This window comes from Chelonoidis abingdonii, chromosome 2 (assembly GCF_003597395.2).
Source record: "Chelonoidis abingdonii isolate Lonesome George chromosome 2, CheloAbing_2.0, whole genome shotgun sequence".
NCBI classification, from domain to species: domain Eukaryota; kingdom Metazoa; phylum Chordata; order Testudines; family Testudinidae; genus Chelonoidis; species Chelonoidis abingdonii.
In genome coordinates, this window is record NC_133770.1 from 298,252,178 (window position 1) to 298,276,243 (window position 24,066).

At 47.2% G+C, this 24,066-nt stretch overlaps 1 protein-coding gene across 3 annotated transcripts in view; it reads left to right on the forward strand.

Annotated features, from left to right (window-relative positions):
• The window catches only part of RHPN1 (rhophilin Rho GTPase binding protein 1), a 58,738-nt gene extending 41,091 nt beyond the window's left edge, over window positions 1-17,647 (forward strand). For 2 of the 3 annotated variants that reach the window (XM_032763249.2, XM_032763247.2), the window contains 5 exons: window positions 4,821-5,015; window positions 6,245-6,321; window positions 10,521-10,667; window positions 12,434-12,592; window positions 14,454-17,647. In XM_032763249.2, the coding sequence (XP_032619140.1) occupies window positions 4,821-5,015; window positions 6,245-6,321; window positions 10,521-10,667; window positions 12,434-12,592; window positions 14,454-14,645 (770 nt within the window). In that variant the 3' untranslated portion in view covers window positions 14,646-17,647. The remainder of the gene's footprint in view (window positions 1-4,820; window positions 5,016-6,244; window positions 6,322-10,520; window positions 10,668-12,433; window positions 12,593-14,453) is intronic. The other variant, XM_032763248.2, reaches the window with a different exon arrangement.
• Window positions 17,648-24,066: the final 6,419 nt, after the last annotated feature.

Consider the following 24,066-nt stretch of genomic DNA (forward strand, 5'->3'; position numbering starts at 1 on the left):
CTCAGAGACTAGAGAGCAACAGAGACGAGACAAAGAACACACACCCAAAACTTCCCTCCTTTGAGATTTGAAAAATCTTGTTTTCTGATTGGTCCTCTGGTCAGGTGTTTGGTTCCCTTTGTTAACCCTTTACAGGTAAAAGAAACATTAACCCTTAGCTATCTGTTTATGACACCTGTTTGGATGTAAAGCTTATTCATCCACTACTCTCCAGTTTCACACATCCAATTACAAGGCTGTCGTGGCTCAGTATGACATTAACTACTCTAAAATTCAGGAACTCTCTGCCAAGACCATCCTGATGAAAAACTGGGACAATTCCAAGAGCTCATCTCTGTGGGACACCTTTTAGCCCATAAAGCTCTGCAAGCCTCTTTAGACTCTGCGGACACCATTGCCTGATTCATAGAAACTGCTACTGTTAAGAGGCTAGTGTCATGGCTGCACTTCTTGGGCTTTCCTAACGAGGTACAAATTACAATAGAATTTGGGCCCAAATTATTTACGGAGTGTATGGATGACTCTCTACACTCCCTTAAGGATTCCCGGCAACTCTCCACACTCTCAGTATTTACTCTCCAGCACCAAAGAGATGCCTGGGAACTATCTACTTCCTCCATGCCCCCAACCACTGTTATACCTCAGAGTGGCAATAAGATACCCAGCAACATCGCCAGAAACCACTTACAAATGCAGACATATGACTCCCTGGGAGATACTACTCTCTCACTTCCAACCAAAACAATTTTGAAGATGTGGATGAGGCCCCGAGAAGCCTTCCTCTGCTCCAGTCATATCAACCACTTTTGACATCCCACCAATTTGGCGACATCCTACCCCCTTTTCTTTCCATCATGGTGGCTAATTACCTCAGATAAATCGGTTCTGGAGGTTGTCGGGGCAGATATGTCATCCCTCTCCTATCTATCCCACCCCGCCACCCTCCCTCCCTGTCCCTTTTCAGGGATGCTTCTCATGAACCTATCTTAGGAGAAGAGAGAAATAATTTGTAGATTGGGAGCCACAGAACCAGTCCCACCCCAACGCAGAGGGAAGGGTTTTTATTCTCATTACTTTCTGGTCCTAGAGAAATGTGGTGGATGGAGACCAATCCTAGACCTTTTTGAAACCTAAACAAATTCTTCAAACTGCAATGCTTCAGGATGGTTACGCTGTCCACTGTTATCCCAGAACTGGAACAGGGGGATTGATTCTCGGCCTTTGACCTCCAAGGCATGTACTTTCATTTCACAATACATCCTGCCCACAGACTTCATTATGGGAACCGACCACTATTGGTACAAGGTCCTGCCCTTCAGACTGTCGACAGCCCCTCGTGTATTCTCTAAGGTTGTTGCAGTAGTCATTGCCTCTCTATGTAAAAAGGACATTGTCATCTTTCCATACTTGAACGACTGTCTCCTCTAGGCCCCATCTGAAACTGACATCCTTCGCACCATCCATGTGACCACGAACCTTTTCTCAAGCCTCCGCCTTGAAATAAACCTGGAAAAATCTACATTAACGCCAGTGCAGAAATTGCAAGGCAAAAAAATCCCGCTTTTTGCCATATTTACAGCTCCAAATCAATGTTTTTGTCCACTATCAAGGAAAAAATACCCGTCACAGATTTAAAAAAAAAAAAAAATAAAATCTGATATTCCATCCAACTTCACAGAATTCATGGTGCAATTGCATCAGTGTTCAGCAATCACAGAAAAAAATCTTTTTTCAAAACTTTGGATGCATCAATTCAGAATTTAGGAATTGGCTTAATCTCTCTGTTGCATTGGAATTTGTCTCTTGCTGCAGGATGGCCAAATGGATCTGGACTGCTGGTCTATGAATCGGCATGCTTCTGATTGCTCAACGCTAAAACCCTACAACTCTGCATTATTATTTTCATATAATTGAATGTGTTTGACTTTTGTTATATAAATATTGAAAACTTAAATGAGTCAGGACTTGTATAACTTCTTTGAGGACAATACCAGACCAAAATGTATAGACATTCTGATCAGCAATTTTATATAATATATTAGTATTTTATGCCCACCAGAGTTTTATTTTTTATTCATACAATCCTAAATTTAATGTCTGGATCTACCTCCTTATGTAACCACAGCTAGTTTTCATTATGTAGTATTCCAAGTGTAATGTAGTATGCATTAATGAAACAGTTTTCAAAATAGAAAATGTCTTAAAGTAGGACAAACTATTTTTTCCCAAAGTGGTAAAAACTAGCTCTGGTAAACACCATGCCATCACTGCTACTATTTAATAATTAATTGTCTGACTGCTCCTGTAACATCCCAGAACTGAAAATGTAAATAGAAAAAATGCTTAAAAGTAAACACCAGTGTTATCTATCGAAAGTATATATAAAAAAGTTCTGCTATGTTGGCTTATAATTCAGTTTCAGGAAGAGACCCAGGTACCTAGTTGTCTGTAAAAAGCTATTGAATATGGCTCTTATCACATCAATGGTCTGTGGTGCTTTCAGAGTCATTTAACATAACCTGAGGCAGTTAAGAGACCTTTGCTTGGATTTACTGAAAGTTTCAAATGCAGGGTGACGCCTGGCTTTCAAGTTATCAACCTGATCACAGGAGGATACTTTGTGGTGGTGGGGGAACCATAGTTCCTATCTTTTTGTCCCTTTGATACTGATTGTCAAAAAAAGGCAAAAAAATTATCACTTGCTTTTTCAGCGATGTTGGTTTTTTTTATTCTAACAGCTGTCTCTGAAGCAACTGGAACAATAGAAAACTTGGGTCTTAAGCTCTAGTTTGTCATATCTGCTTTGCCTCCCCCCAAGCCCCCCACTTTTGTGTCATTGTGCATCTAAGACTTCTATGATTTAGAAAGCATGAAAAACCAAGAGACAAAGAACTACTGGGGATAAATTTTATCTTCAGCCCACAGCTGAATTGTTCCCTACTAGCTGCTTTGCCTAGTTTAGTTTTGAAATCTTCTAAACAAGAAGGTTTAGATATTATCATAATTGTACTAGTGAGACAGATGAGAATCCTTAAGTGTTCCCAACAGACCTTCACAAGCCGGCTATTCCAAATGACATCTTGCTAAGATTTAGGGGGCCAGATCCACAGCTCATGTAAATTGGTGTGTGGCTCCATTGATTTCACTGGAGCTACATTAATTTACACCAGCTGGGAATCTGGCTCTATTGCTCTTCTCTACCAAGATGACAAGATGGCCCTATTAATTCTTACAAAAAATGGAAAATGTAGACATCAGTCTCTGCTCTTGTATATTCCCAGGATGCAGAGGTTAAATTTTAACATATCCACAGAAAGGTCCCTCTTTTCTTTCTCACAAAAGAGCAGTCTTCCTTGCCTCCTCTGTAGCTCATTGGGTTGTAACTTCAATACATTTAGACTAGTGGTTTTCAACCTGTGGTCCGTGGACTCTTGGGGTTCTGCAGACTATGTATAAGATCTCCAAATGGGTCCATACCTTGCATTTTAAATTTTGTAGGGGTCTGCAAATGAAAAAAGATTGAAAACCATTGATTTTTAGACCAACCATGTAAGATGTTATACCGCCTTGTCAGCAGCAGTCAGCACACCTTCATCTCCAGCTAAGTAATATTGGAGGCAGAAGTGCCAGCTCAGACGGTTGACTTTAGTTCTAGAACATGACCTAATGTTCTCTGGGGAGTAGAGGGAGATTCTGGTCCAATGTTAAGATTAATTAGAAAGCAACATAATTATCTGAGAACTTTTCAGGACATGCCTGGGCTTGTATATTTCTTAATTGCTATTATCTGTTGAGTAATCCTTTGATCACCAAATCCAGACAGACCATCCCTATGTGTTTCTGTACATGACAGGAAAAAGCAGGAAGTCCATGATAGCACTTACAAAACCAAGTTCACTCCAGTGTCCGAGAATTCCAAATAGTGGTGTGTATTTTTAATATAGATTGATCTGTTGGACAGAAAATGAAAAATACTTATTTTAATGAAGTTTTCTCCTAGTAGAGAACGGGGCCTAATGATACTTGTCTTGTCAACATCCTACAGCACAAATATTCACTTCTGAGAAACGTATTTATAGCATAGAATCTGGTATGTCAGGTTCTGATCTCTTACACCTGTGTAAATCCAGAGTAATTTACTGGACTATGTTGACATCATGTGTCTTTAAACTGGAACTGCCATAAGATTGTTAGCAAAAGAGTGTTTATTCCATGGTTTATCTCTGGCGACAGGTAGCTTCCTGACTCTGCATCTGTGTTCATAAATTCAGTTTAAGGCCAGAAGGGAGTTTGGGACCTAGTCTGACCTGTATATAATTCAAGCGTCTAAAGCACACACAGTTACTCCTGTAAAGAGCCCAATAACTTGTTTGGCTACAGCAGATTTTAAATGACACGTCCTAAATCATACCTGAACCCATGTTGGACTGAGCAATAGCCCTGCGTGGGGGCAGAGGGGGAACCCTATACCAATAAAGAACTGAATTGAAAACTCCATGTCATTGCCCAGGCCCACTGAGCACGACAACTCCTGTGAGACCTAGAGGTGAGGCCTGCATGTCCGTGATTGGTGCTACCTCCACTCAGCTCAAGATGGAGCACTTCATGTTTGGGCAGGTCTGTGCTGCATTTGGGAGCTGTGGTTGCAGCTGGTGTAGGCCCTCCTGACTTAGCTTTGATCGAGCTAGCTTGCCAAAAGTAGCAGTGAAGTTACTGGGACCGCTTTCTGCTGATCTGCTAGTGGCTTGGAGGGAATATAGTCCTGCATGAATGATCTGTCCTGTCAGTGACGGGTATATTATGGCATTTGTACTTTGTAGGCAAGGCTCATTTGAAAAAAGCTATCATGCGACACGAAGAAGCCATGAGGATCCATAGCCTGTGTAAGATCCTGAGGAAGATGGACATCCTCCAGGAGGTCCTCTCCTTCGCTCACAAGCGCTCGCTTAGCAAATACTCGGAAATTGATCACGAGGAAGACTTCTTTGAAACCGGAGATGCTTCTGACATTCATCGTAAGTGTCATTTGAGGTATTGGAAGCTCTATTGACTGTCTTCCTGAGGGTCTTTGATCCTTCAGGCTCCTCCTCCCTTAGTCCCTATAACAGGGTGTAAAAGAGAACTGGATAAATTCATGGAGGTTAAGTCCATAAATGGCTATTAGCCAGGATGGGTAAGGAATGGTGTCCCTAGCCTCTGTTTGTCCAAGAGTGGAGATGGATGCCAGGAGAGAGATCACTTGATCATTCCCTGTTCTGTTCACTCCCTCTGGGGCACCTGGCATTGGCCACTGTCAGTAGACAGGATACTGGACTGGATGGACCTTTAGTCTGACCTAGTGTGGGTCATTCTTATGTTCTTATGCAAGTCCTTTTCCGTGCTAAATTATCCCCTCTCAAATTAAATTGGCATGTGCACTTGCAGGAGCCATGTTGGGAGAGTTATTGCTCATTGATAATGTTCTAAAGTTGCAATTTTTTGTCTCAGACCCCGGTGACGGACAGGATATGAAAGCCTAGCCCTTTCCTCCACTCTGAAGAATGAGAGGAGAATTGGTATTTTTGTGGCACTACTAATCCAAGAAATTTGATTCACTTCATCAACATTAAGCTACATTTCTTCCATCTACCCCACCCCCTAAGTGGGTATGGAAAGTATTTTACAAAGGAGGGGGAACTGCAGCACAAAGAAGGGACGTGACTTGCCCAGGATCACACAGCAAGCTGGTGGCAGAGTTAGGATTAGACCCAGAACACCCAGATCAGGTGGTTTGTTTAATATGTTCTGGTATTATGCAGCAATTTCCTGAAGTGCAGTTATGTGGTGATGCAAATTGTGGGCCAAGCCATCAGATGGAGTAACTGGCCTGGCTCCATTGATTTACACCAGCTGGGAGTCTGGGCCTGTTATGTTGGTCTGTCACCTGAGCAGGGTTGGGCTTTTTCTGATGAATACACTGCTGTCCTGACACTACTAATCATGGGAGACGAGTCATAGACCAGATCCCCATTGTCTAGGTGCTCTGCAAACACATATCAAAAAGATAGTGCCTGCCCCAAAGAGCTTATAATCTGAGCATAAGGCAAGAGGCAACAAACAGATGGATGCAGACAGGTGGGGAGGTACAAGGAATGGTCAGCATGAGAGGCTGAGTCTGCCTGGCCACTGGATACATACATGAGCAACAGCTGCTGGTTCATTCATGCAACAATGGAACGTCTTTGTTTTTTTCTTTAACTCTTAGCCAAAACGAATCAGAGACCAGAAATAAAATCTCCCAACTTCTCCCAGGTGAAGGTGACGGACATCTTCCATAGACTGGTATGTAACAGTGATGACAGGAAACAGGCCAGCGCCTGGTGCCTATCAAAACTAACAGTGAAATTGCTCTGAGGCCAAGCGATGGGGGGACCATTGAATGCAGCATCTAGAAGCTTCTGGCTGGTGCTCTGAGCAGCCCCAAGAACCTGAGAGCTAGTCCAGGTGACAGTGTCGCTACAGGCAGCCTGTCTAAGGGTACATCTACACTCGAGCTGAAGCTGTAATTTCCAGCTCAGGTAGACCCATGCATGCTAGCGTGCTGAGAACAGCAGTGTAGCTGCAGCAGCCCAGGTAAGTAGGCAGGGTACTGAGTGGGATTGTGCTTGGGGCAGCTAGCCCGTCCCGCCAGCTGGTGCAGCTGCATCTCCACTACGATGTTGGCTGGATCAGGCCTATGTCTGCCCAAGCTGGAAATCATCCTCAGCCTGAGTGCAGACCAACCCTAATGCAAAACCAGTAGGTGGCACATGGCTTCATTCTCTTTGGTATGTTATCTCCTCCTTTTATGTCTTGGGTTGTAGAGGATTTTCTATAGCAAAAGCGAACACGGCCCAGTGCGGGCTGCGAGCAGTTTTGCCATATGCAGTTGTCTCAGCTTTGTGGAAGTGAGTCTCTTAATTATTTTTTTACTAGTCCCAGCCAGGGACCAGGATCCCATTGTGCTAGGTGCTGTACAAACCAAGACAGGACCAAAAGACAATCCTTACCCAACGAGCTGACCATCTAAGTACAAGGCAAGAGACAATAAGTGGACAGACAGATGCAGTCACAGGGGAAGCTGACAAAGCCAGCTCAGTGCATCCTGCCATAGAAATTAATGGAGATGCTTGAGCCTTTGTCACCTCTCCTTGTGCTGACTCTTCATCCAGGGAACTAAGTGGTGCTGATGCTGCTTCCAGGCTTCAAAAGGCACCTTCACTGGCAAAGGGGAGAGTATGATTTAAAATGAGACAAAAGCTGCCCACAGATCCATGTCACCAGCAAGCCAATGTGACACTAGATGGAGCCTGTGTGGATGTCAGCCAACATGCTAGCTTCTCAGACTGGTTGCAGAAGGCGTCCCATTGATTGACGGAAGGCTCTTGGTGTAAGTAGTGGCCAGCAGCAGTTTTGCCAGTGGGGCGGGTACTTCCCAGCTCAGGGGAACAAAATGCTTAATGTCAGCCTCGCCTTCGTCCCTAATCTGATCCCATTTGCAGCTGTGAATTGAGTAGCATAGCGTGGCCAGCTTCCAGTGGAACAATTTGTGCAGGGTGCCCAGGCTGTGTGCAGTATCAGAGGGGGAGCCGTGTTAGTCTGGATCTGTAAAAGCAGCAAAGAGTCCTGTGGCACCTTATAGACTAACAGACGTTTTGGAGCATGAGCTTTCGTGGGTGAATACCCACTTCGTTGGGTACATGTAGTGGAAATTTCCAGGGGCAGATGTCACTAACAATCTGACTCAGCACAAAACAGCTAGACGATAACAATGAGTTAGTCTCCAAATTCAGACGGAGACGAATGAAAGGCGTCAGTGCTATCGTTCTAGGCAGTTGAGGTGGTGAAAACCCAAGTAGAGAGAAACTGGTCTTCTGAATGGCCAAGCCATCAAGTCTGTTTAAATCCGTAGCTTGAGTGGTGGTACAAATGTTGGCTAGATTGAACTGAGCTCAACACAGTTTCTCTTTGAAGTCTGGTTGAAGTGTTTTTGAGCTGCATGGAACGGAGTGACTCACTTTAACGGCTCTGTTCCAGCGAACGACTGAGAGAGCGTGATCGTCCTACAGGTTTTTGTATATTGCCATTACCTAATTCATCTGAGTTAGGTGTCTCATTTACGCGTTTCCAGACGGACAGTCAGTTACGCCCACCACAAGCAGAGGGCTATTGCGCAATTGATGGCGAATTAATAACTATATATTGGTTGGACATGCAGTGAATGAACGCAAAGTGTGGTTGATGTGTTGCTTGTTTAATGGGAGTTAGGACCTAGTGCACTGAATTCGTCGCGGTATATCGAATAATGTATGAATGCAGAGTTGTGGCATCAGAGGGGGTGCATGATTGATTCCTGAGTTAGAGTTACTAATGGCAGGTGTGCAATTACTGGTGGAGAATTGCGTCGGGTTGGCAGGAGTGTCTGTGGGTGAGGACTGGCCTGCCACCCAATGGCTGTGAAAAGCGTGGAGTCACTAAATGCGTCGCGAGGGAGGTTGTTAGATGGGTCGCGAGATGATCGTCTGGTGAGGAGCGAGTCTTGCTGGGGGACTGTATGTGCTGCGGACTCCAGTGGAGTCCGTTGGTTTCTTTCTTCTGGGTTTGTCTTGGCAGTAGGAAGCTTCTGTACACGTCTGTCTGTTGAGCTGTTCTGATTTCCTATGCGGGTATTGTGTTTGAGATGCTGGTGGAGATTTTGGTATAGGTGTTGGTCTCTGTCGACGGGGTTGCGAGGCAGATGCGTTGTACCTCAGTGCTTGGCTGTAGACCAATATGGACATCGTGTATGGTGTGCCCAGAATGGAAGCTGGAGCAGAAGGTAGGCAAGAGCGGTCGTAGGGTTTTGCGGTATAGGTGGGTGTTAATGGTGAACCATCCACCTTATATATGACACACTGAGGGTACTCTAGAGAACTGGAACCTCACGCGCTAGGATTGGTCGCGAGCGATGTAGTGATGGCAGCGGTAGAAAGCTGTTGAGAATCATGGTGAATTTTTCCAGAGTCCTTTCCCTTGGTCCAGATAATGGAGATTAAAATAAATCCAGTGGTTGACGTAGGTAGAGAAGGAGGCCATGAACAGGGACGAGAGCTGAGGAAGCATTGTTCCAGGTCAGCCATAAAAATATTGGCATATTGTGGGGCCATGCAGGTGCCCATAGCAGTGCCACTGGTCTGGATATATATATTGTCACCAAATTTGAAATAATTGTGTGTGAGGATAAAGTCACAGAGCACAGCAACCAGTTGTGCTGTGGCATCATCAGGGATACTATTCCTGACAGCTTGTATTCCTTCTGTGTGTGGGATGTTTGTGTAGAGAAACTCTACATCCATGGTGGGTAGGATGGTGTTTTCTGGAAGGTCACCAATGCATTGTAGTTTTCTCAGGAAATCAGTGGTGTCACGGAGATAGCTGGGAGTGCTGGTGGCATAGGGTCGAAGTAGAGAGTCCACATATCCAGACAGTCCTTCAGTGAGAATGACAATGCCCGAGATGATGGGGCATCCAGGATTTCCGGGTTTGTGGATCTTGGGTAGTAGATAGAATAACCCTGGTCGGGGCTCTAAGGGTATGTTGATTTGTTCCGGTGTTAGTGTAGGGAGTGTCCTGAGTAGATGATGCAGTTTTAGTGTATTCCTCAGTGGGATCTGTGGATGTGTGCAGCATACAGCTTCCAGGGGGGCTTCAGCGTAGCAGAATATTACAGGCATCTGCGCTCTGGACAGCTTGACAGCCACAGCAGAGGAACCAGGGACATTTGCAAAGGTGCCCTGAAGTAAGTCCCAGTCCTGCTCTTGCTGAAATTGAGGGAAGCTTTGCCATTGCTTTCACTGGCAGTAGGATCTGACTCTAAGGATGAAATCCATCTCTGTGCAGAGGGTTGGCACTGTGCCCCGTTTCGGGCCCATAGCTAGCTAGATTGCGGTTCCTAGACTAGAGTCTTGAGCTAGGGCCTGCCTCCCCCCCCTCCCTCCAGTGCTGGGACTTTGATCTCAAGGGAGGGAGTTGAAGAGTCCGTTCCATGTACTAATGGTAAGTAGGTCTGGCTCTTTGTTTTCTTCTAATTTTGGCCGAAGGACTGAATCTAACCGCAGACGTTCTTTTAACTGACAGAAGCTCCCAGTTTCTGGCAACTGCTCTCGATGGCTAGATCTTGCGCTGCCCCCCCCCCCCCCCCGTCCCCTCCCAACGCACGTGCAAGAAATGGATTGAATAGTGTGGAATGGGTTGAATGTCATTTGGTTAATTATTGCCAACCCCAAAATACCTCCCTGGCTTTTGGACAACTGAATGTTTGCAGTTGCTCTGACATCTAGTCAGTGTAAACGCTGCTTGGGGGGCACAAACCAGGATTGTCTGCGGAGCACAAATGATCCAGTTTCGTGCTTCCTTGGACAATGAGTCAAAGTCAGTGGGATCTCTGTGAGCCAGAGGACTAGGCCTGGACTCTCGAGAGGCCCGCTGCACTGAAACACATTGTCCTATGTCTGTTTATCCAGGGGCCTCTGTCAGTTTTTTCAGCCAAAAACAAGTGGTGCCCTGCACGGCGAGTTCATCTGGCCAGAGGAGAAAATGGCTTTGGGTTGACGCTCCGAGGGGATTCCCCTGTCCTGATTGCGGGAGTGATACCTGGGGGCTGTGCATCCGTAAGTAGCTAGTGCTTCCCTCATCCCCACTAGCCTCACTGGAGAGACAGACAGGGTTAGTAGCAGCACCTCTGATTCAGAGGGCCTGGCATTTCTCTGTGTGAGACCATGTTCTCAGCTGCTAATAACTTGGACCAAACTGGAACCATTTGGGTTGATATTTCCTATGCTGAGTGTCAGTCTCAGACTGAATCCCCCATCCCTGCTCCTCCCCCCAAAAAATAATAAATTCATCCCTTTTGAGGATGAGCTGAGAGAAAATGCTTTGATTTGCCTACATTAAAAAATTCTGGAGACTTTTTTTTTTTTTTCTTCGGGAAGCTTTTGCACCTCCATGCTTTGGAGCAGACACTTGAAATTTGGCAGGGGGTTGACCTTTGCATCTTTTGTCATCCTCATGAAAGTCCTCCTAAATCTGGCTGAGTTACAAGTCTCTGAAAAATCCTATTTGGCACATGGTCAATAGAGACTCACTAGAATGTCACTGCATCATTCCCCAAAGATGCTGTATGCATTAAGCATGCTCTAGCGCCCAGGGCTAGTGGGACTTTCCCCGCGGTTATTGGCTACTCCAGGCCGTGCTAGATCCAGACACCAGAACTGAGAGCAAGGAGACTCTCTCCTGTGTTCAGTGCCACCCCAGGTACTGTGCCAGCAGTGAGAAGGAGGGCAGCAACCTGATTGGAATGCAGAGGGGACCAGAACTGGACCCAGGCAATGGGGGAGTAGATCCGGGCAAGGAGTCTTGGGGATGGGAAGACACTTGGACTGGAGGCTGGCATGGTGGAGTGTGGGAAGGGAAATTGGACAGGCAGCAGAGATTGGGACTGGCTGGACAAGGGGACTGGAAGCTGGGGATGGGACAGAGAAGACTGGGAACTGGTGAGGGGGAGGAGAGGGAGACTTATCTGATGTGGAGCCAAGAGGTGGGGGGCAGGAGATGTATTGAAGCTGACTGGGCAAAGAGACTGGGACAGGGAGCTTGGAGAGGGGGCCAGAGATACGGAGATTGGACGAGGGGCCAGGGAGGGAGATTGGAAACATGAACAGAGGATGGCTGGGGGTGGAGGGATGGACCTGGGAATGGCTGGGAAAGGAATTTAGTCTGGGAGTGGAGTAGGGGTGGGGAAGGAACAGAACAGATTGAAAGGGAAGGGCCATAAGGGGTCAAGCTTTGGTGGGAAAGGGCAGAAGAGCTGCTCAAAGGAAAAGCCTTCCAGAGGGCTGGGGTTGGGGGGGAAACATAGGAAGACCCACAGAAATAGGCATGGGAGAAGAGCATTTATCTACTGGATCTTTTAATAGGGTATTTGAAAGACCAGACTGGTAACCAGTAATGTTCTGTGTGTTCACTACTAGTCTCATCTGGTGCCCATTGTACCAGTGGGAGTCTTTCCATTGACTTCACTGAGCATTGGATTGAGCTCTGTGACCCCAGTCCAGTAAGGCACTTAAGCATGTGCTTTGCTTTAAGCTCTGTTGAAGTAGATGGAAACTACTCGTAGTTTAAGTGCTTTGCTGGCTCAGACCTACCCCAGATCTTGCAGAAGTAGTCTCCTTTAATGCCTCTGCAAATGGTTAAACAGGCAGAGCATTTTCCTAGGAACATCTCCATGCTTCCGATAGTGCAGCCGGAGTCCTAGGGTCATGCTGTATTGAACTTCGGGGAAGGAAATGCTGAGTCTCTGCTAGTTCCTGAAAGAGGGGTTCTGTAGCCATGCTGGGACATTACAGGCTCCATTTGGCCTTTGTTTGCTGTCTTGCAGGAAGCCGGGCTAAAGGAAGGAGACTACATAGTCTCTGTGAACAGCGAGGACTGCAAGTGGTCCAAGCATGCTGAGGTGGTGCAGCTGCTGAAGAGCGTCCGGGAAGAGGGTGTAGACATTGGCGTGGTAACCCTGCAGAGTTCCAGTGGACAGACCGTTGTAATTCACCTTCTTGCTTTGTCTGAACCTTAGCAAAAGCCCCTTAGGTAGATATGGTATCGGGAAAGCCAGGGCTGGCAGAGAGAGGCTTGCTGAGATCAACTCAAGCTGGGTGATGCTTTGCCTCTTCAGGATACTTTGGGTAGTGGAGTCTGGAAATAATAAAGCATGTGGCAATAAACCAGCTGAGACCTGAGCATGTCTGCACTGCAGACTTAAGTCAACCCATATTAGGTCAACTTACGGCCAGTGCAGTAATTAACATGCCGGCTGATGTCCACACTGTTGTCCTTCTGTTGATGGTGCATGTACTCCCCAGGAGCACTTCCCCATCTGAAGGAGGACAGTGTGAGGGGCTGAGACCCTGGGCTGTCACCTCCCCGCCAGGAGCCCAGCTGCTGGCCAGGCTCTCAGTTCGGCTTCCTGCCAGAAGCCCAGCAACCACCCTGGTTTCTTGCCTCCCTGCTCTCTGCCAAAAGTGGTGGGTAGTTGCCTGGGCTTCTCTGCTCCCTGAGAGGGGAGCAGCGAGCACAGGCAGCTGCCCAGCTGGGAGAGGGGAAGCCATGATGGGGGGCAACCAGGCTGTAGCTGGAGTCCATCACCAGCCTGAGATGCTCTTGTCAGTTTCTGGAGCCATGAAACTGACAAGAATGACCACGGATAGCTGATGTAAGTAAGGCAGTGTCTACACCTACGCTGTGTCACTCTAATGACGCTGACATAAGCCCAATGCCTCACATGGTCAGGAAGTTACTATGTCAGTGTAATAGGGCACTTACATCGGAGGGAGCATAGCTGTAGTGTGTAGGCGGACATAAGTAGGTCGACGTAAGCTGCATTATGTTGACCTAACTCTGTAGCATAGATCAGGCGTCGGTGGCCCTGTAGGAGTGAAGAGGGACCTTTCTGGCAGCCATAGCTTTGCTTTCCACTGAGTGAGGGCTTGACTTTTCCAGAGGTACTTGAGTGCCCACGGCTCTCAGCTCCCTGTTGACTTCACGCTTTTGAAAATCAGGCCTGAAGCTTTGCCTTTAGAAACATCTTGGGTTTTATTCTCCTTCTGATACATTCTCCAGGGGCTGGCCTAGAGACTGGTCTGGGGCATTGGGCTGTGGGAGATTAAGCAGTCTGTTCTCAATCCTGGTCTCTGCTGGCCTAGGGAGCAAGTGTCCGGAGGTGTGGTGGCTGTGGGGAGATGGGAAAGAGTCGGTGCACTCTGCTGTTCAGCTGCCCTGTGGCTAGTTAAGTAGTGATGATGGGCTTGGAAGCAAAGCCAGTCCTGGTTGCTCAGGATTGAGGTCCTGCTGGTCAGATGGATTTTGGGTCAGAAGGTGGTGTCTGGAGAGTGGGGACTGTAAAGCAAAGGAGGGATTCCCAGGACTCTGAGCAGGACGTGGATGCTCCCTGGTATGGTGAAAACCACATAGTTACAATAAAGTGGATAGTCAGCAGCACCGGCTAGTGGTCTAGGCACAGGATTGCAAGCTTGGAGCCCTCCAGCCTCAGCTCCATCTGCAGGCTGCTTTGGCAAGTCCCTTAAACTCTCTGGGCCTGATTCTGCTCTTGCTTGCGTGGAAGTCCCCCAGTATATAACTGGTGCAAGGTCAGAACTGGATTCTAGGGATGAAACTTACCAGAATCCTGGAGCATTGCGGGGATTGACGTAGTGTTTGTACATTACTCTGGAAGTTCCAGTCTCTGGATTCATTCAGTGCTCCAGGCCATTTTGTTCCTACAGCACATATGTAAGTGGCATTTACCCACATACAGCACTGGCCTTAATAAAAGCTGTGTGTTTGTTTCTATTCCTCCCCTCTCGGGGCTATATCTTAACACTCCTTGACTTAATTCTTTCTGGCAGGTGGACAGGAGGTTGGTGGCCATGTCATCAGGGGGCGCGCTGCTGAAGAACAATAAAGAGAATAGCAGGAAGAGCCTCATGAACAGCAAGAGCGCCAGCACCCTGCTGGCCTGGAGCAAGAAGAGTAAGCGCAGCAAGAGCAGCACTTACAGCCTTCCCTTCACCACGGTGGGAGACGAGTCCATGTACTGAACCCTTGGCCTGGCTGGGTCCCGGCTTATTGACGTGAACTCTTGGCATTGCTGGGGAGCAGGAGGAGAGAGCAGCAGCTATGTGGCACTGGGAGCTACGCTGGTGTCATTGCAATCAATTCTTCTAGCCCTGAGGGAGGAGAAGACTCCAGAGCTGATCCTTGGTGCCTGAGGAGCATGGCATCAAGCTGGATTCTTTCCTAGCAGAGTGGGCTGACAGGTGTAGAGCTCTCATAGCTGGTGACTAGCAGGCTCCTGCATCTGAGCTTACATGTAAAAAGTCCTCTGCTGAATGGTTTAGGGGAGGGATTGTTGGTTTGTTTGTCTTTTCTGGTTCATACTCTAGTACCAAGACAGCCTTCTCACCAGCATTAGTAAGTGCCGGTATAGTAAACCACCAGCAGGCAAACCAAAAGCTGTGAAGTTCTGTACCGTCTCTTAGGACTTGATCTACTGTGTAAAAAATCCTGTGCACATGGATGCCAACTTAGCCCAGGAGCTCATCAGCGTGAATACACAGAGCAGGAAATATGTAGAATTTTCTCAACTTCATCAGCAAAAGGGCAAGGAATGAGACATTGAGATCCAACATGAACTGATTGTTGGTATGTCTGAGGATTTCTGTTCCAGTGGGGCTGCCTGCTGTCCACCCCAAGGTGGACAGGAATAGCAGGCCATGAATAGCAGGCCACTACTGAGTGCAGAGAACATAGGGACTGTCTCCAGCTGCTCTGCGGTGGATTGGGGAAGAAATTAGAAGTGTATTTTCTAAAAACACTAAAGGAATGTTAAGGTTGCCGAGTGAAGTGCTGAAGAGTCAGGAAACATCAGAGTTTAAGTTGGGAAGGGAACCTTAACTGAGCCCCCTTGTGCACTAGCATCATGGTAGGGGCTTGAGGCACATGTCACATCCTACTATGTCTGCTGGTCTCCTGCTTCCTTTAGTGCACAGGCTGAGAGCGCGCACAGATGATGGAGTGCTCAATTTACATGCTCAGATTATGGGTGGTGATTCAAATGATTTTCCAGACAACTTTCCAGAAGCACAGCTTTGCACGGGTATTTGGTTGCTCCTTCTGGTTCAAATTTTACAATCTCAGTAGCATGACCCCAGAGCAGCTCAGCTCTCATTTCACTCCAGGTCATAGAATCGTAGGACTGGAATGGGACTTCGAGGTCATCTAGTCCAGTTCCCTGCACTCATGGCAGGACTAAGTATTATCTGTGGATGTGAAATGAACATTTTCACATGGGTAACACACAGCCCTCAGGTTCTCAGTATTGAGAATCTAAAACAAATGGGTTAACTAACCATCTCATCAGAGCAGAAGCCATATCCTGCTCTCCAGATATGTGCCACTCTTGTTCAGTGGGTGCTGGATCAAGCTCCAAGTCATTCAGAATGGTGTGCAGTGTGAGGGGGCAGAGTTTGGTCTGTGCACCCAAAAATCCTGTGTCACTGAGAATATTGGGTGCACAAGCAATGCTGGCTTGGTCCCCACTTCAGCAAAGCACTTAAGCAAGATCCAGTATGGACTGAAACGTGTTTTAAGCACTGTGCTGAATCAGGGCTGGGTGCATTACTGTAATGGATACGTAGCTGTCTTGTCAGCTGTTCAATACGCACCCGGCCAGGGTATAACCTGCTCCTCTGTATGAAAGGGAAAGATGTATCCACATAGTCGTCGTCCTTTTTCCACCAGCAGAGATGGATCCACCAACAGCCAAAGGGCCTCCTGCTGCTTCTGTGTGAGGTTAAAATTTCAAGCAAATAACTCCTCCACATCATTAAACTACTAACATTTGCCCTGGTATTGGAGCTCATGCACACGGCTAATATCCTAATTCTGTGCTGCCAGCATTCTTAATGGTGCAGAGCTGAATGATGCATACATCTGAACAACTGTGCTGTTGCTGCTGGAAAAATCAGAAGACTATATACATTATGAACAGTGTTAGTTTTCAGTCCCGTTTCTGTATTGTGTGTTCGGGTTTGTTGTGGAGGCTGTCAAGCTGTCCTGTCTTCTTGAGTGCGTGATTGCTGTTGGTAGGTATAAAATACCCTTCAGGGATGTAATTGTATTTTTGTACAAGTAATAGTTGGTGTCTACTTCTTCTTCTTCTTCTTTTTTTTTTTTTAAAGTCACGAATAATATTTGTAGCAGTAGTTTAATGGGATAAACCGAACATAGGTCCCTTAGACTGGTAGCAGAGTATCTTCTCATTAGCTTCCTTTGAACTTTACTTTGTTTCATGCAGCACAGTGCTGATGTGCCAAGCTGTTGATCCTAGTTTAAAAAAACATTGGTTTCCTCCCTTGAAAAAAGGCATTTCTGTGAAACCCGCTAGCTGCTGATAATCTTTTCATTCATGCATCCCCCAATTCTCAGAACCGCGCTTGCTCTACAAGTGGATTCAGATACTTGTCCTCCACCTGGCTTTCTTTAACTGTTACTTGAGGACCACCTCCGTCCCATGGTTTGTGGTGATAAGCCTTCGTACTCCAGGGCATAAGCCAACCACTCAACTGCCTGGAGTTAGGAATCTTCCCCTAGGGGACAGTTACTTGATAATTGTCCAGTAAGGGATTTCTTGCACCTTCTTCTAAAGCAGCTGGTACTGGCCACTATCGGACAGGAACTGCTGTACTGGAAGTGAACCATCTAGTACAGTATCCAGGGTAAACTTCCCAGCCACCAGGTGATAAACTTAATGGGGAGACACCATTGTGGGTTTAAATAGAAATCAGAGCTTCAAGCTTAGAAATGGTAGGAATTTTTAAATATCTGGTTTTTGCTGCCATAATTGAGGCCTCTGAGCCAGAGACTTATTTATTTAAAGCAATGTGTATGACTGCATATCACATTTGTATCCCCAGATTCTTATGTTTATGTCGTCAGATTTGTGGGGGGGGGTTTTATATGCATTGTGCATGTTTCTAACACTGGTAGTTTTTATTTGTATGTTGACACTCACCTTTCAATGATTATAAAATACAGATTTGAAAATTAAACTTTTTTCATCACTACTTCTGTAGGTCACACTCTGCCTCTGCAGTGGCTGTGAAATGAACCCATGCATGTGCTTGTGAAAGAGCCTGGGTATAGATAAATTCATAGGGCCTAAGGCCAGAAGGAGCTAGTTGAACCCCCTCAATGCAGAGTTAAAATTCCTTGGTGACTAGTGGATGGATTTTGCTAGCCCAAGGTCCATAGTGCAGTGGTGGCCACTTTAAACCTAGGTGAAGGAGCTGGAGCTAAAACTGTCTCTGTTGTGCCTAGTTGTTCCAGTGCGTGCAGTTATCAGGGAATCCCCACAACACCATAAGTACATCTCTCTTCATATGTTCTCATAGCCACAAGCCTTTGTTCACTTGAGTGCTTTAAATAGGTGGTTCTTCAAGTATGTGCCAGAGTGGATCTCACATCAGGTGCACAGCATGCTCCTCATGTCCAAAGCCACAGTCATTTGCATAGAAGTGCCCATTGGACCATGCCTGCAATGTGCATGTCCTTGGCCCCCCACCTGAGGGTATAAAGGCAGAGTGATCACAGCTGTTCCTCATTCCCTCTGACCACCTGTGGCAGCGAGATGGAACAAGTTCAAATTATCTTCCGTTAGCCTTGGTAATTTTTATTTTACGCTTTTTTTCAATATGGGCCTTCCAAGGTGGGTGGGATGCCCCCCCCCCCCACACTTGGTACTTGGTGGTACTTTGCATGTCAAATGGCAGACTCAAAACCTTTGGGCTTTAAACTGTGCCCGTCTTGTGATGGCTTTGTTCCTTTCCCATACGGCCACAGCTATTGCCTGAGTGAGAGTCCTGATCCAGATCAGTGTTCATCCTCTAGGAGTCCATGGAAGTCCAGAGACTCCCACTTCAAGCTCCACTTCTTCAAGCAGTCTGCGGGTAAGCTTGCACTCGGAAGAGCAAGGAACAGCCTCCAAAATGCACCTGATCCCCCCTGTGAAGTCCACTCCTACCAGTACCCTGAGCAGCTGGCACACAGCCCCCGTGACTGGCAAGAGACTGGAGTAAGTCAGAGATCTGGCATCATCAGCCAGCACCGCGTCTTCCCAGAAGTGGGGCAGGCTGGAGCTGAGATACACTGTCCTCCCACAAGGAGAGGCTAAACATTAGCTTTCCACAAGGAAAGCCATTAAGCTCCCTCTTCTTACAAGAAGCTAATGGTGCTGGCTCAGTCTCCCTTGGCACCAAAGAAACACGGCCTGGCATCAGTCTCAAATCTAGTCAGTGTCCACATCAGCACAGGTACTGATGTGGGCACCATTGCTAGGATCACTACTGGTGCCTAGGAGCCATAAAGGAAGTATCTCATAATACAGGGGAAGGGGCTTTTACTCCCCATATTTCCTTATCCCAGAGGGAAAAAAGGGGGGCTTTAGTCTTCTCCATTTCAGGGTATGGCAAACAACTACATATGCCATCTTGGATTTGGGATAGTAGCGCTTGCCTTTGTTCCTTCCCCTTCTGCTCAAGATTGGCTCCTGGCTCTTGACTTACAGGACATGCCTTTACATGTTGCCATCCACGCAGCAGTACTGGTGCCCAATCACTGTCACTGCAAAAGAGCTACCCTTCAGTTTTCTCTGCCACACAGAGTCTTCGCAAAATGGGTGTGGCAGTGCATCTGAGGAGATGAAGCATTCTTCTCTCTCCATACCTCGACGATAGGCTGCACAAAGGCAGATCCCAGCAGGACGCTTCCGTGGCCCTGACCTTTTGTTCTCCAGCTGGGCCTTCTAGGGAACTACCAAAATGCATCTCTCATTCTGGCACGGAAGATAGATGCCAAATTGGCAAAGGTGTATCTTCCTGAAGACGTGTGGCACTGTCTGCAATTGATAAAAACTGATGTCAGGTCAAACCCATCGACTACAGTGTGGAGCTGTCTCGGACTGCTGGCCCATAGATCAGCCGGCACTTACTTGATGCCACTTGCAGACTTCACCTGCATCCATTATAAGTCTAGTTAAGGTCTGGCTAGCCCCCTACAAGGCACCAGGGTAGCATGGATCATGGCCTTACCATATGTCCTATCAGAACTGATCTGGTGATTGGATCCCAAAAACCGCAGAAGAGAAGAACCCTTTGTTCCCATGATACTGATCATGGACATGCCAGGAAAAGATAGAAGTGTGCACCTAAATTGCCTGGTACAAGGGACCTAGACTCAGAAAGCTAGGACCCTTCACATAACCATCCTGGAGCTGTGAACATTCAGGTTAGCTTCCCTGGCATTCCAGCCGGTCTTACAGAATTCCACAGTGTAGAACTTGACAGACAACACATCTGCAGTGTACTATATAAACAAGCCTGTTCATCACCCCACGTCAAGAAGCTATCAACTTGTGGACATGGCATCAACCCAGGATAACCCCCAGAGCTGTTCACCTCCTAGCCTGTTGCTGGGTCCTATCAGACTTCCTAAGCAGCCAATCCATCACCAGTCACAGGGGGCCACTGCAGAGGTCCATTATCAACCTGATATTTAATCACTGAGGGAAATCCCAGAATAACTTTGTTTGCCACCAAAGACAACACACAATGCCCACCCTTCTGTTCTAAGCGCATGTGCCCAGGTTCGTTGCAAGGTGCCTTCCTCATACTGTGGAGTTAAGGTCTCATGCATACTGTCCCACTAATTTTCCCTGATTCCCAGGGTGATAAGCAAAATCTGACAGGGCAAAGCCACATTAATCTCAATAGCTCCATGCTAGCTGAGACCATTGAATTCTCCGCCCATCCCATGGTATCCATATTTCTGAAGGCGTTACTGCATGTTCACCCAACTGTGAGAATCCCCTTCTCTATGGGAGCTTAATGTTGTCCTTGCAAACCTTAAGAGTCCCCTTCTTTGAGTCACTTTTCAGAATGTTCCTTACACTCTGGACAGTGGTCTTGGTCATAGTCCTACTGACTAGGACTGTCCATGACCTCCAACCACTTATGGCTGATTTTTCCCCACTACACATGCATAACATTCCACAGAGATCAGGTGGTGGTGATATTTAAAAGTCACTTCAGGGATAAACTTAAATCTCCTTTGAACCCATCCATCAGTTTACCTGTTCCCTTTCCTACATTCATTTTGCTCCCAGAGAGAAGAAACCCCATGCTGTGGTCATTACAAGGGCTTGATGGAATAAAGCCCTTCAGATTGTCCTCTCATGTCGTCTTTGCCATCTCTGCTGCTCCCAGAAGATATTAAAATGAATCCTGCAGTGCATATGGCTCTGCTATCTCCCTCCCTCTAAACAGTGCAGCTTACTTCTCTAGCATACAAGCTGCATCCTGTGCCACCTTTTGGGAACGCTCCCATATCTGAAAGCTATAAGGTAGTGACAGGAAGTAACTCTGACTTTTTATTCAGCATTCTGCCCTTGGCCCAGCTACCAGGTCATACGCCAAGCCTAGAAGGGCAGTGTTGAAATCACTCTTCAATTAGTGTCACTCAGCGCTCCTCAATTCCACCTGCCGAATGGGACACTGCTCATCAGTCACCCGGAGTGGGATCCATAGAGCCAGGTACTCGGAGAATGTTACCTACCGTAACTATGGTTCTTCAAATGTTGGTGTCTTGGGACCCACACTGATCTGCCCTCTGTCCTTGCTTTATCAGAGTCCTGCTTACCCAGGATTCTGACCTAGTGAGGGCTCTGGGGTGATGGTTGCAGCCATTTTGCCCTTTCTGCCCTGGGGTGGGGGTTTGAGGACATGCCCAGCACAAGCCCAATGAAGACCACTATTCCACTGTTGCATCTCTGAGGCACACGCACATGTCAAGTAGAATCAGCACTGAAGATGTCTCTAAGAACCAGTTACTATAAGGTGAGTACCTGTTCGTTCTGGCTGGTGTACACGGCCCTTCTGAAGCCCTCAACAGGCAGTGGGTTGACCTCCTTAATGATCTGTAGGATGGGATGGATTGCACCCTCAGCAAGTTCACACATGACACTAAGCTGGGGGGAGAGGTAGATACACTGGAGGGTAGGGATAGGGTCCAGAGTGACCTAGACACATTGAGGATTGGACTAAAAGAAATCTGATGAGGTTCAAGTGCAGAATCTTGCACTTAGGAAGGAAGAATCCCATGCACCTCTGCAGGCTGTGAACCGACTGGCTAAGCAGCAGTTCTGCAGAAAAGGACCTGGGGATTACAGTGGACGAGAGAGCTGGATAGGCGTCAGCAGTGTGCCCTCGTTGCCAAGAAGGCCAACAGCATATTGGGCTGCATTAGTAGAAGCATTGCTGGCAGATCAAGGGAAGTGATTATTCCCCTCTATTTGGCACTGGTGAGGCCACACATAGAGTACTGTGTCCAGTTTTGGGGGGGCCCCCACTACAGAAAGGATGTGGACAACTTGGGAGTCCAAAGGAGGGCAACAAAAATGATTAGGGGGCTGGGGCACATGACTTATGAGGAGAGGCTGAGGGAACTGGGTTATTTAGTCTGCAGAAGAGAAGAGTGAGGGGGGGTTTTGATAGCAGCCTTCAGCTACCTGAAGGGGGGTTCCAAAGAGGATGGAGCTCAGCTGTTCTCAGTGGTGGCAGATGACAGAACAAGGAGCAATGGTCTCAAGTTGCAGTGGGGAAGGTCTGGGTTGGATATTAGGAAATACTATTTCACTAGGAGGATGGTGAAGCACTGGAATGGGTTATCTAGGGAAGAGGTGGAATCTCCATCCTTAAGAAATTTTTAAGGCCTAGCTTGACAAAGCCCTGGCTGGGATGATTCTTGCTTTCAAGTGTGGAATTCAGATGGGCCATCTCAAAAGATCACTTTGGGGTGAGCCTGTGTATGATGGGAGGAGAGGCTTTATTGTCTGGTGTCTGAATTTCCTGGCTTTGTGGCTTTAACCTTTCTCCTCTTCTGGCTTCAATAACACTTGATAAAATCTCCCTGCCACTGCATTGGTGTTTTGTGCAGTTTTTTTTCCTGTCGAGTGCACAACTGATCCCTTAATAGACGCGTAAGAGAAACTACCTGTCGGGTGTCTAATGCACGGTTCCCTGACATGATGTGGAGTAGCTCCACTCTGCCGTGGCAAGGCATAGCTGGGTGCTCTTTAATCTGCGGATTCCTGACTCCTTGCTTCACGGATCATTGACACTATAAACCATAATGGCTCCTTTGGAGTCATTCCAGGCTATTGAATTAATTTAGCTGCCACGATTTGTGCAGCTAGACTCTGTATTCAAAATCCTCGGGAAAATTGATGGAAAGCAGCTGCCAGCTGCACATGCTTGGAAAGAGGCTGCTAACGGGTCTGGATTGACAGCATTGGAGCCTTGATGTGATCTGGCTAATGTCAGTGCATCTCCGACCGCGTCCACCTCTGAGGCTAAGGGGGAGTTCTGTCTCGCAGCCCATTCAGTACTTAGCCCTTCCACCAATATAACCAGCAAGGGGAACCATTGTCACCCCCGGCATTGGTGGTTTATAGGGAAAGTGCCTGTCCTCAAGGTAATGGACTGAAGCCACTGAATAGCCAGCAGCTGATAACTCCCAGTGAATTGGTCTTGACCTGTGCAGCTGTTCAATGGCTATGCTGGGTACTGGATTCTAGGTTTGCCCTCAATTTTAGCAAGACCTTGGATCTTCCAAGGGAAGATTGCAATCATGTTTCCATTAGAGGAAGTGTCGCTGATGTTTTCCCTCTATATTTAATTGAGTCAAACTGTAGCTTAAGTCTTTCTTGGTAACTCCTTTCCACCCTAACCTTGTGAAGGAATGAGGCCTGGTGCTCGCTAACACAATCCACTAGCTAGTAGCTTCAGGGACACCCCCAAGTCTGCCCTGAACGAAGGGCTAGAGAGGGAACAGAAACTGCTGTTTGTTAGGATTGTTTCAATAGCCACTTCCCGCCACTGACAGGAGCAAGGTGAAGAAATGCACTCACTGTTGGAGAAGTGCATCAAACGCCAAGGTTCCTTGGCAATGTTGAATGGTGAATAAGGATTTTGAGTGAGCTGATGCTCATAAGGACCAGATACTGAGAGCTGAGATGCTGCAGTGAATTGGGATGTGAAGTCCTAAACATGCTTCCCCTGTACTCCCCTCTTTCATTCCTGCACCTGATGTTCGGTTACAATCCTTTCGGGACCTGCTGAGAGCTGAGCTCTCAAACACTTCCTGGTGAAGGTCTTCGGCTGGCGGAAAGTGATGGTGGAGTTGGAGCACCACTAACACTGGCTGAGGATCTGGCCGTCGCTGCAGGCTTTATGAAAAGGTGGCCTCGGGGAGGGGCTAGTGGAGCAGCAGCATCTGCAGCCTACGCGCTGCAGCATGTAGCCCTCTGTGCTCTCTGCATGTCCGAGGCAGCACAGGCCAGGACGTGGGCTGCTAGCCTGGGTTCCATTGCCCTTGAGCTGCTGTGGGAGCTTCACTGACTGCCTT